The 12,181-nt window shown below is 34.3% G+C and overlaps 1 protein-coding gene across 1 annotated transcript in view; it reads right to left on the bottom strand.

The window, feature by feature from the left end:
- Nucleotides 1-12,181, bottom strand: part of LOC145694005 (uncharacterized) — a 366,213-nt gene that overhangs the window by 86,561 nt on the left and 267,471 nt on the right. Inside the window, exon 3 of the mRNA XM_081770149.1 lies at nucleotides 4,762-4,788. Within this exon, the coding sequence (XP_081626275.1) occupies nucleotides 4,762-4,788 (27 nt within the window). The remainder of the gene's footprint in view (nucleotides 1-4,761; nucleotides 4,789-12,181) is intronic.

Here is a 12,181-nt window from a genome sequence, read left to right as displayed (position 1 = left end):
AGTAAGAGTGTACAAATTTGTTCATGTTCTTGTAATTTTTTTTCTCCAAATAGATGCTAAAAGATTTAATTATACTTAAGGGAAAGAAAGAGCAACAAAACAGATAAAAACACAGCTCTTCACATTCCATAGCCACTAGAAGAAACAGACTACGATTACCATATTTCATGTTCTGTGAAGGAACCTATTTTGGAGGCTTGTTTTAGATATCATTACTAGCAGATATTATTATTATCTTTTGGAGGGTACGGATCGCCACCTAGACGATTAATATTGGTTTGAAATACAGAGTGTTACATCAAATTAGAATAAAGTAGTATTATTTACAAATAGACCTACAAAAAAATAATCTTTGCTAAGGGCAGTTGCCCCAAAGTCCTCCCCCTGGATCCGCTAATTGGTGTCATGTTTGGCACATAATATATTTCACGTTAGTTCATTGACCCTTTCAATACTTCATAAGTGAGAATTAGCTGTCATGTTAAAGTATCTCTTTTGCTAGTATAATTGCTTTCAGAGCATCTGTTTACACACATAAACATAGCATATAGTTCAGTTTCAACTTAATTGGAATGATACCGAGCACCTACTAAATAAAAGCACTATTAGAGTAAGGTCCTTGTTTCATATCGTAGATCTCGTCCTTCATATTTTACTATTACAGTATATTTCGTTTTCACGTTCACCATTTTAAATTTCACGTGATGTCAAGTATTTATGATACTTTTTGTTTAACCTGCTACATCTCTCGTGCATAGTTATGTAGCAGACGCCAGCGAATAAATTCCCTCACCTACGCTGCCGCTTATGCTTCACGAACAATTATAATATATGATCAAGGACACTAATATATATCGTAACAAAACAAAGAATCAGCCTATTTTAATGGTGAGCCAAATAATTTCATTACTTCTTATGTTAGTTGCAAAAACATGACGGCTAGATAGAGTTGCCAATTTTCACCTATTTGGCACAATTTTAAGCTTTCTCATGTCTCTCGATTTGACTTAATCCGGAAGCTCATATCTTATATTCTAAATCAAATCATACTTTACTAATTCATAATAGCTGTAAGGCAGACTTTCTTTCAGAAGATTCTGTTTAGGTAGTAAAGTTAAAATGTAAGGGGCTGCTGTGAGATACTAATTATTTGCTACAGGACGCAGAACAGTGAGATCCAATTCTAATTAAATTAATCTTAGCTCGGGTGAGAGAAGGGGAAGGCTGGTGGAAATCTCCTGGGGCAAAGCACCCAAGAAATATACCTGAAAGAAACACTGCCCACAAAATATCTCTTATTTTTTTTAAAAAAAGAAGAAGATGTTTTCAAGCCTTCTTCTAAATGAAGATAGAGAAGGTCAGTTCATATTCCATACTTATTTTCACGTAGGTACGTTTCCTTACATTCCCAGCCTTTCTTCCGTTTATTTTTAAAGATTCTTCTGTGATAAGATTTAAACATAAATTGAAATTGTCTCTTCCACTATAATATTTCTAGGTCAGTACACACACACACACACAAAAAAAAAAACATTGCTTCATCCTAATTGCATATCTTCGGAGCCCATCACAAGCTAATTATACAGTGATTAGCTGCCAAAAGAACATCATACTTGACCCATCCGTTCCGTGCGATGGAAAGACTTAACAAACACGGACAGCCATTTGACATTTTGTGAAATTCTGTTTTGCTGAAAGAAAGTAACAGAGAGGGATTTTTTGTGAGCAGGTCATGCAAAAATCATTGTGAGGCAGCTGGAACAGGTTAGACCAGATTTTCCTAACCGGGGTTTGACGCTGCTCTTTAGGGTGTGTCAAAAAATGTATAATTAAACTGGCAGCATCACAGTACACCATGTAAAGAAGTTTGGTTCATCACCGTGTACACAAAGTGAAAAAGTGAAGTTTGAATTTGTTAACGGTTTAATAATGGAAGTTTCTCTGCCGCATCTGCTCGTCAACAATTCTTCACATTTCACCACGCCCATCACTCTCCACTATATCAGCGTATTGACAGTGAAGGTTGAATATATTCTTGGGACGCTTAATTTATACAGAAGACCTCTTCTCTTTATGTATGTTTCTTTTATGCTATAGTGATTAACGTTAAAGCCTAAAGTGGTTTATTTCTGCTACTTCCTGTACTGTATAGAGGGTTAAGAGATAAGACAGTATCTATTCTTAGAACAGTAAAACAATTTTTAAAAACCGGTTCTCATTATTTGTTATTGTTTTTGGTCTATGCAAACCAATATTGAAACTACAAGTTATAGGGTATTTCTATCACTTCCCGTATTAGTAGCGAGTTAACGATGGTAATGAACTTTATCCTTAGGACGCTTAATCGATTGCAGGAAATTACTTCTCGCTATCTATTATCGTTTTTGCTCTGTAGTGCTCAAAGAAAAAAAAATGAATTGTACCATTTCTGGTGAATGAATCACCTCCATCGAAGAAATAATTTTCTGACTTTTGACCGTATAACTCCTGGCTGAAATTGAAGGTGATCCACCACGCAGCTTTTGAAACTTTGTGGGGCCGCGGTGGCTCAGTGGTAGAGCATTCACCTCCGGTGCTTGGGATCCATGGTACGATCTCAGCTCACGCCGTGTGGACTTTGTGGTGGACGAACACCGTGCTTGTGGGTTTTCTCGGGGTTCTCCCGTTTGCTCCCACTTTCTTCATTCCACCATTTCACTCATCTCTCATCATCCCCGTCTCCTTTAGCCTAAGCAGCATAATCGTGTGACGTAAAACTTAAACATTTCATGTTTCTTGAAATTTTGTGTTCCGTGGATAGCCAGAGTAAATATTAAAACCACACTCTTTAAAAATGAATATTATGCTACCTAGAATTCTTACAAGTTTACAGTTTATACGGCACGTTTTATTTTTACCATGAGGCTTGATTGGTTCGTTTGATCACCGAGGTTTTCATGTCTTTAATAACAAGTAAAAAATCAGTTTCAAGATAGACTGTAACGGTTAACGGGTGCAACAGTGGCCAATTATCAAGCCTAACCCATAAATATGACATGACGTAGGCTGTGTTTGGTCACCAGTTGAAAACTAATCTGGAAAACTGAGTTGGACCAAAGACATAGTTCTGGTATCATGCCAAATTTATTTTGACTTTAATTACCAAATTCTTTAAAAATATTTTAGTTTGAATCTGAGATTAAGGAATTTTACAAACGTACACACATAACGTTCGTAGATAACAATAAATCAATGAAGATTTTAGAGTCCATCATATTGAAGCAAGGCAACTCCAAATATACAAATACCAATTTTACTTCGAAGCTACAAGAAATACATTGGCATCTCATCTATCACACTGTTTATGTCATACATGATTTTATATATATATATCGAAAGTATTATAGCCGTTCGTATTCTGGTAAAATCTGGCTGATATAGTGAAGCAGTCGAATCTAATGCAGTGATTCCTAATAGATGTGTCAGAAATTTTAAAATTTAAAAATCATGAAGTTATTTTAATTAGTTGAATCCAATTTTGAGACAAACTATAACAGTCAACATTTCCGGCGTTAGTATGAATGATCATTACTATATAGGAAGTATTTTATAGAAACTTATAGTGTTACCCAATTATAATTTACACTATTACTAATAAAAAGTTAAACAGATGTGTCGAGATGTCGTTCGTCTTCAGCAAAATGTGTTATCAGTTTTTTTTAAAAAAAAAAAAAAAGATTGGAAACCACTGGACTAAGGAGTTACGCTGACGGTCACAAGACCTGTCTATGTCCGATACTCGTTAGGTAAGATCTCGTTCAGAGCATGGTTGTTGTGTTTACTCTTTCATTTCTCAGTACTGGTATTCATTTCATGTTGTATCCTTTAGTTTAAAATTATAATGATGTGATGTAAATCTCAATAAATAGATATCCTTGCTTGCTATACAGATATATAATATTGTAAGAAAATAATAAAAAAAATTTACTCAACTGTATATAAATAGTATTTATTTTAAATTTCTAAGGATTCGTTTGCTTTTAATAAATAAAAAACCTATATATATTCTCTGTGCATGAAAACAAAATCAACATTCAAAGATGTTAATTAAAAGTTTATTTTAAAAATGTAGGTGTTTAAAATATTCTAAAATAATATTTCGAAACAAAATTTCAAATTGCAAAACAAATGAGTAAAATACAAAGCTGACGTAAACTAATAAAATGAATATAAGCAACACCTGAAAAAAAAGTTAATGGAAAAGAAAGTACAGAGTGGATTTTAGATCATAAATATTTTAAAGAAAGAATTATTACAAAATATTACTACTATTGCCCCTTTGGAGGTGTTTGAGATTGATAGAGTCCCAAATAGTAGTCTGCATTCAACTTTAAGCAAAAAATTCCATTTAATGTAATCTTCATGACGACAAAAGTCGTTAAACTCCAATAAATCATTAAATGAAAACGTGTAACTTGATTAATGATAAATGATATCATCTTTGGTGTTGTAAGTGGTTACATTTGGACAATAAACGTATACAAACATAAATTACGGTTCACAAATTACTTAAAGTAAAACTTAAAATTTTATCATCATGCTAAAAACAGATTCTAATGTCGATAGATGAACAAATTTTACTCTCTCCATACACAATTTTGTCGATTTACTAGATTAGCTTTAAAATAACATTTTAATTATGCAACTAAATTTGACATTGAGACCAATATTTGTCTCATTCTTCCAAGAGGACAAGCAGACTGAATGAAGTTCATTACATACCTGTTTCGTATGATGTTCTTGGGTCACCTATAACACAAAAGAAAATGCATCTGTTAGTTGTATTTAGTCAGCAATGAATATTCTCTCATTTTTTTAAAAAAAAATATTTTGTTTCTACATATTCATTATGGTTCTAAACATCACAAAATGTTTTATTTCTAAGTATATATTAGATATTAATTAAAGACGTTGTTAATGACTGTACTATATTATAAATGTATTGATTCAAGCGAGTAAAATTGAGCTTCTAAATTCGACTCAATGCGCATTAATAATTTTTGGCTCTTCAATTCCCTATTTTCACATAATTTTCACGCAATTTATCTGATTTTAATAAAAAAAATAGGCATGTACTTATTTATCTTTAAATAAGTCTCTTTGCACAAACTATATGTCAAAATACCTGCTCTTTGAAGGGTTTGGTCTCTTATTTGAGTCTCGAAGTGGGAAAAGGGAAAGCAAAGATATGAATAAAATTCTAAATTATAAATATAAAACTATATTTCACGAGAACAATACTAATCAACTACATTTTCTTTTCAAATAAATAATTAGAACAATGACTCTTATGTACGCAAACCGTGATATGAACTGAAAATATAAAGCGGATGTCAGTGGATTTTCGTATTTATGAAAATAGAGATGTATATTGAGGGCTACAAATCTCAAACCAGAAAAATGAAGATGAATACTTAGAGTTTAACGTCCCACGGTTATGTCCGTTAGGCTAAAGGATACGATGATTAAAGCAAGTGAATTATAATGGAAGAATTAGTTGAATGAGAAAGTTGGAGGAAACGGAAGTGCCCCAAGGAAATCCTCGAGCATGATGTTATCCACTACAAACTTATTAAGGCGGGGATCGAACCAGGAAGCTCAGGCACCAAGCGGTATGTGCTCTACCACTGAGCCACCATACCTCATCTCTCAAAGAAGGAATCCAATAAAAGAAACATATACAATGGTTTAGGGAGTTATGATGTGGGTATTGCAACTTATTTTTGATAGAAATGTTGATAGTTATAGTTATCTTGAACTTTTAGAGCAAAATGTGAGCACGTGATACTTCGAAGAAAGATTATGAAATTATTATTATAATTAATAATAATAATAATAATAATAATAATAATAATAATAATAATAATAATAATAATAATAATAATAATAATATTTTAGATATATTGAAATGTGGACTTACAGTTTAAGGTGGAATCCGTAATACTTTGAATGTTCTTCCACCGGAAACCGAACCCCGGACCATATGCACCACGCACTAGATACCATACTAGCGGGAAGAGCTGAATGATCAACAGATTGATTAATTAATTGGGATTTGGCGGTTCTTTTCAACACCGAGGTTACACAAGTCCACAACTATTGCTTAATGTGCGACCCCAATCGTAACTGTTACTCATATTTGCATATGAGGCAAGTTCTCTCGAAGGAAATGGAACCCGAAACCCATCAATAGACAGTGGTAATCGTAATGTAATTTACCAAGATCATAGAGGAAGCTGAAACATTTTATATGAGTGTGCACAAAGGTAATTAAAGCAAAACTTTTCGTATGGGTTTGTACAAAGGTAATTAAAGCTGAACGTTTCGCGTGGGTGTGTACAAAGATACTTAAAGCAAAATTTTTCATATGGATGTTTACAAAGGTAATTAAAGCTGAACTTTTCATATAGGTGTGTACAAAGATTACTAAAGCTGAACTTTTCACATTAATGCGTACAAAAGTATTTAAATCAAAACTTTTGATATGGGTGTGTACAAAGGTAATTAGAGCCGAACTTTTCATATAGGTGTGTACAGAGATAACTATAAAGCTGTACTTTTCGTATGGGTGTGCACAAAGTTAATTAAAGCTGAACTTTTCATATAGGTGTGTACAAAGATTACTAAAGCTGAACTTTTCATATTGATGCGCACAAAGGCAATAAAATCAAAACTTTCGATATGGGTGTGTACAAAGGTAATTAGAGCCGAACTTTTCATATGGGTGTGTACAATGGTAATTAAAGCAGAACTTTTCGTATGGGTGTGTACAAAGGTAATTAAAGCTGAACTTTTCGTGTGGGTGTGTACAAAGGTAATTTAATCAAAATTATAGAATGCATGACAATTGAAGAAAGGGGAAAAATAATATTTAGATAATTTTATTAGAGTGTACACAGGCACTTCAGACACACCCTGTAGCTACACCTATAGGTAAGCAAAGGGAATTCATTGGTAGCAAAGAAATCTAAAAATAAATTATATCGCACAGCGCTTGTAAGCCCAGATAAACAAGTGAAAAACACTCAGTATTGACAATGAATTTTAAATATCCCCAAAATACAGGAAAAACAAGCTCATTTTCCACGTATTTGTGGACATTATTGAATCCTGTTCTCTTTAATCCACACTACAACAGAGCAATTATGTAAAGCAAAATTGATTGGCCTTAAGAAAACAGATGTAATTTAATGAATGTGGCCTCTAGTTGTAGTCACGTAAAAAAAAAGTCACCAGAAGCGTCATTCAGTAGAAAGCATTACGTAATACGAAGATAAGTATTACGTAATGACGTAGGTTCGATTTTTTTTTTGTTTTTGTTTTAGTGAACATATGAACACAGAATTTCCATTTATTAACTACGTAATAGTATCGCGTAACAAAGAAGATGTAAAATAAGTCTTGTTTTAGTGATTGTGTTTTTACTATTTTTACCATTAGGTCTACACAGAGAAAAATCCGTTCTCCGGACAGCGGTATATTGTACACATATACGGAATCTTCTTGATTACTACAGAAATCAGTACGAAGCATATGTTATCTATTTGCTACATAGGCACTGCCCTTAGATGTTACATCATGCCGTTGCAGGATGTCTGACATCTAACAGTTTTCCGTATATCACATGCATATACTTATGTTACCTTCGTCAGCTATATGTTATATACGTCCATTTGTATGTGAGATCCTGACCGCCTACATTGTTTCATACGGAAAATACGTATAGATGGAAAACTTATACAGAAAGTATTATAAAACATGCGTTTACAGTTATATGTCTGCTGTACGTTGTCCAAAAACTACAGGAATTACGTATGTAACCTATCTTTTTTAAGTATGCCATCTACAATTATTTTTCTCAATGTATATTGGTTCTGTTACCAGGAATGGTAACATTGAATTATCGTCTGCAGAAATAATTGCAAAACGATATAAAAATAACTTTGTCAGAAAATATGAACCGATATTTAAAAAAAAAAAGCACTAAAAGGCAGAAAATAACAAAAGTGCTAGAAAGCAGACAATAATAATAATAATAATAACAAAGTGTGTAAAACAGAACATGATTTATTGCTATTATCTACCAAAAAAATTGAGATCGTGTCAAACAAAACTACAAATGTTTTTTTTCTAATCACTATTCAAATATTTTTTTCTTACGAATTAATTTGTTTGTCTTATCATGACTTTAAAAAAATATGGATAGTAGTCAGGGACGTACGCAGAGGGTGGGTCCTGGGGGTCCGGACCCTTCAAATCCGGACTTTTTTGTAAATTTAGTCTAATTTTAGGAGCAATTTTACAATTTTTAATATAATTTAAGCTGAAATTATGTTTGAACCCCCCGCGAAAAGCTTTGGACCCCTCCTGAGATAAATTCCTGCGCACGTCCCTGATAATAGTAATATTTTAATTTTTAAATTTTAAGTGTTATATTATTATTATTATTATTATTATTATTATTATTATTATTATTATTATTATTATTATTAATATCGTTTTAGTGCTTTAATTATTTTCTGTATTTTAGTGCTCTTTGAAATCAATTTATATATTTTTAAAGTATTTTATGTAATTAGTTTATCTCATTACGCGTTTGCCAGAAGTATATTTATTTGATTTTTTTTAAAATAACAAGCAGAAAACCCGTTCTTCGCATGAAGATAATACGTTTCATTTTGAACATAAAAGGGTGTATTTGGATTTAACCTGTATCGGAAGTGTCACTGCTCGTCTCAGCGACCCCCGAAAACTATGGTTTAGACACTAATATCTGCCATTTTCAATCGTTTTTATGTACTAGATTCGTGTCTCCACAACAGACCACAGATTTTTAAATATCTTCAGGTGCGAGGCAGGGGAGGTGTTTAACTTTATCTGAATGTTCGTCAAACCACTCGCAACAGTTTGAGTTACGTCATCCTTGATTATGGCACCATTGCCCGGAGACATATGGACCAAAAGATGGACATAGTCCCTTAACTGCTATATAATCACAGGTAGTGACGTGATCGCTAAACGTCAGCACAGATCCGAGATTGCGACCTACAACACCACAGAGCCACCGCTATGCATCATGGTTGGGCAAATGATTCCGCAGATGATTCCCTTCTTTGGGCGTTTGCCACACATAAAGATGGATGTTTGAAATAAAGTATTTGAGGTATCATCTTCCCATATCACACGTTTCTAGTCATCAACTGTCTAGGTGACGTGATCGCGGCTCATTGGCATAGTCCTAAAGCATGATTGTCTCTTTATAAATAGTTTCGTCAGTGCAACTAGACTCTTCACGTTCATGTCATGTAACTCACGGTAGATTGCGATTCTTGATGACGGCTGTGGGAGGTGCTGCTTGTTTACTTCCGCCAATTCACCGCAGTTGCACGACGGTTCTGATTGACAATCCGTTTTAGTGTTGGCCGAATCTGTCACTGAAAGCGTTCTTCTGATTGCTGTTCCTTTTCGCCAAGGTAGTTTTGCCGTAAGTTTTGTAAACCATCACTATCTTGGGCACTGTTTCTTGAGACACACCCAAAACACTTGCCACTTTCGTCATGTTTACATCACATAACCGAGCGACAACAATTTTTAGTCTTTGGAAACTAGAGAGTTATCTCATTTTTGACTATCACCGTTCGTTCAATTCACTATACACTGTCGTTCTATTTCTCCTTTCGTAGTATGGAGTTTACCCTAACACACCGTGTTTCCAACTCCTGACGTTCTTATTATCTTTATAATCGTCTGCATAGTACAACAGGAACGGAAGCCAGAAGCGGTGGCGTAGTACTCTAATCCAGATACAGTGTATTCGGTATAATGTGGCGAGGAGTGGCATATATGTGAGAGCAGATCTTGGATAATGGTCTGTATAACCACCAACTGCATGGATTCAAGCTTCAGTAGCAAATTGTAGCCTACATTTATAGTAGATTTTATCTTTCATAAACTCACCTTTACATCCCATATTACCGTGGTCCTGAAAAGGGACTGTAAATGTCAAGAAATAAAGGAACACTTTTGTGAAGGTAGTCAATTGAAGATGTCGGTTTCTCGTGCTATTGAAAAAAGTTTATTATTAAGTTTAAAATAACATTTTGTGTACAGGCTTATTCAAAATGCTGATCACTCACTTCACTTGCAGCTACGAATGCATGAAATTGGTATTTTGGCTTGAGATTGCGATTTAACATTGGAAGCAAGATTCGCATTTGTTTGTTTTAATTTGATCTGTTGATAATAATACAAAGCTCTCTGATAGAGAAGTGGGTGTCCATTAAATAAAAAAAGACTGTCTATTTTACCAAATAAATGTTCTAAAGAATAAACGAGTTTTATCTAATAAGTAATGATTGGAAAAGTGAAAAGAGTATCTTAACTTTAGTAGTAAAGCGGTCATTTCTAGTACGAGAGATCCCAGATAGTGAGTTTTGGTACATAACATCGTATCTCGTATAACATTGTATAACATCGAAGTTTCTACGGGTTCTCCGGGTGCTTTTCCAAACTCTCTCTCGCAGCTATATGTTTAACGTGTGTATTTTTATAGCGGGTGTTTCTCAGTAGGGGCACATGTATTTCGGATCCGAAGTTAGGCTGTAGGGTCGCGTCTTATATATCTTCTGTGTTCAACAAGATGCAAAAGTCCAAATTAATCAAACGTTTCCTACCACATTCCTATATCACAAACTATTTCTTGTGAGGAGTCAATCGGGGCTTGTATGTTAAAAGGCAACTTCCCGAAAATTCATTTGATGAGAATAATGAAAATTCCTGGGAAAGCACCAGCCGGAATGTTCGACCACATGATTTGAACCGGACATTTCTCCATCATGAAGCAAAAGTACATTCACTTGGCGAACATGATATTATTTAGGGGCCGCGGCGTTTATCTCTGGTGCCTGAGGTCCTTGGTTCGATTCCAGCTCGCGACAAGTGAACTTTGTGGTGGACAAATACCTTGTGTGTGGCTTTCCTCGTGGTTCTCCCATTTTTTCACTTCATCACGTTTTATCCATACGTTCATTCATTTCTCATCATCACCGGCTCCATCAGCTTAGCCGGAGGATGTAAAATTTAAATATTTCATTTTTTATTTTATTTCATTTCGTGATACTATCTAATAAATTTGCTATTCAAAAAACTACCCATAAACTAGAATACAACTTAAACTTACTTGTATTTATGCTTTGGAAATTCATTTTTTAAGTTACATTTTCTTTTCCATTATTTTAACTGGAAGGAAGTCAAACGTGAGGAAACCTAACAAAAAGACCGCAAATTAGTTCTCATGTCTTTAAAAGGAGCTTAAAAGGGGATTATTTTTAAGCTTTAAATTTAGCTCTTTGTGTCTCCAAGGGATGTCGTCTGTAATTCGATACGTGTAAATTTTAATCTTTTCTTCTTTTACCTTGGTCGGAAAGTAAACCACTGTGTCTCTTTTAAGCTCTCCACATTGAGCCACATTGAGCAAAGTGTCTTCAAAATTGTCTAAGTGTTTTCTTGAAGACTAACAACTTCCTAAACAACCTCTCGAAGGTCATTGAAATCCACTTCCTGCTATTTTTTCTTTTGTCTCTTTCATGTTCTTCCGTTCCCAAATCCCATTAAGTATGTTTTTTCTTCTTTATTTCCTTTTAACTTCTCGTCCTTTATAGTCAACAGGAACATCTGTTGACCTTAATTTAAGACTCCAAAGGTCGTAATCAACCTTAATTTGCTTTGAAACGTTTCCACTATTTGTTGACATTTGACACCAAACTTTTCTCCTTGTTGGTGTGATAGAGATTCGTAATTAGAGGTGCGGCATCTCTTTTTCATTCCACTTATGTTCAACGTATGAATGACTTCTTTTGTAGATGATTTTGTGCATGATATTAAATGGGTGACAATTGAAAAGTATGATAAACATGGACATTTTTAATCACACCACTTTAGTACTTGATTGTATCACAAGAATTAAGAGGGAATGCAACCAAAATTATGCGAGGGGTTGCGGTGACTCAGTGGTAGAGCGTTCACATCTGGTGCTTGTGGTCCCGTGTTTGATCCCAGCCCCCGCCAAGTGAACTTTGTGGTGGACAAACACCGTGTGCGTGGGTTTTCTCGGGTTTCTCCCGTTTCCTCCCACTTTCTTCAT

The sequence above is a fragment of the Thermobia domestica genome, chromosome 9, assembly GCF_964235325.1.
Source record: "Thermobia domestica chromosome 9, izTheDome1.hap1.1, whole genome shotgun sequence".
Classification (NCBI taxonomy): Eukaryota; Metazoa; Arthropoda; class Insecta; order Zygentoma; family Lepismatidae; genus Thermobia; species Thermobia domestica.
The sequence above is the reverse complement of the archived record's forward strand: the minus strand, read 5'-3'. Positions and strand labels throughout refer to the sequence as shown.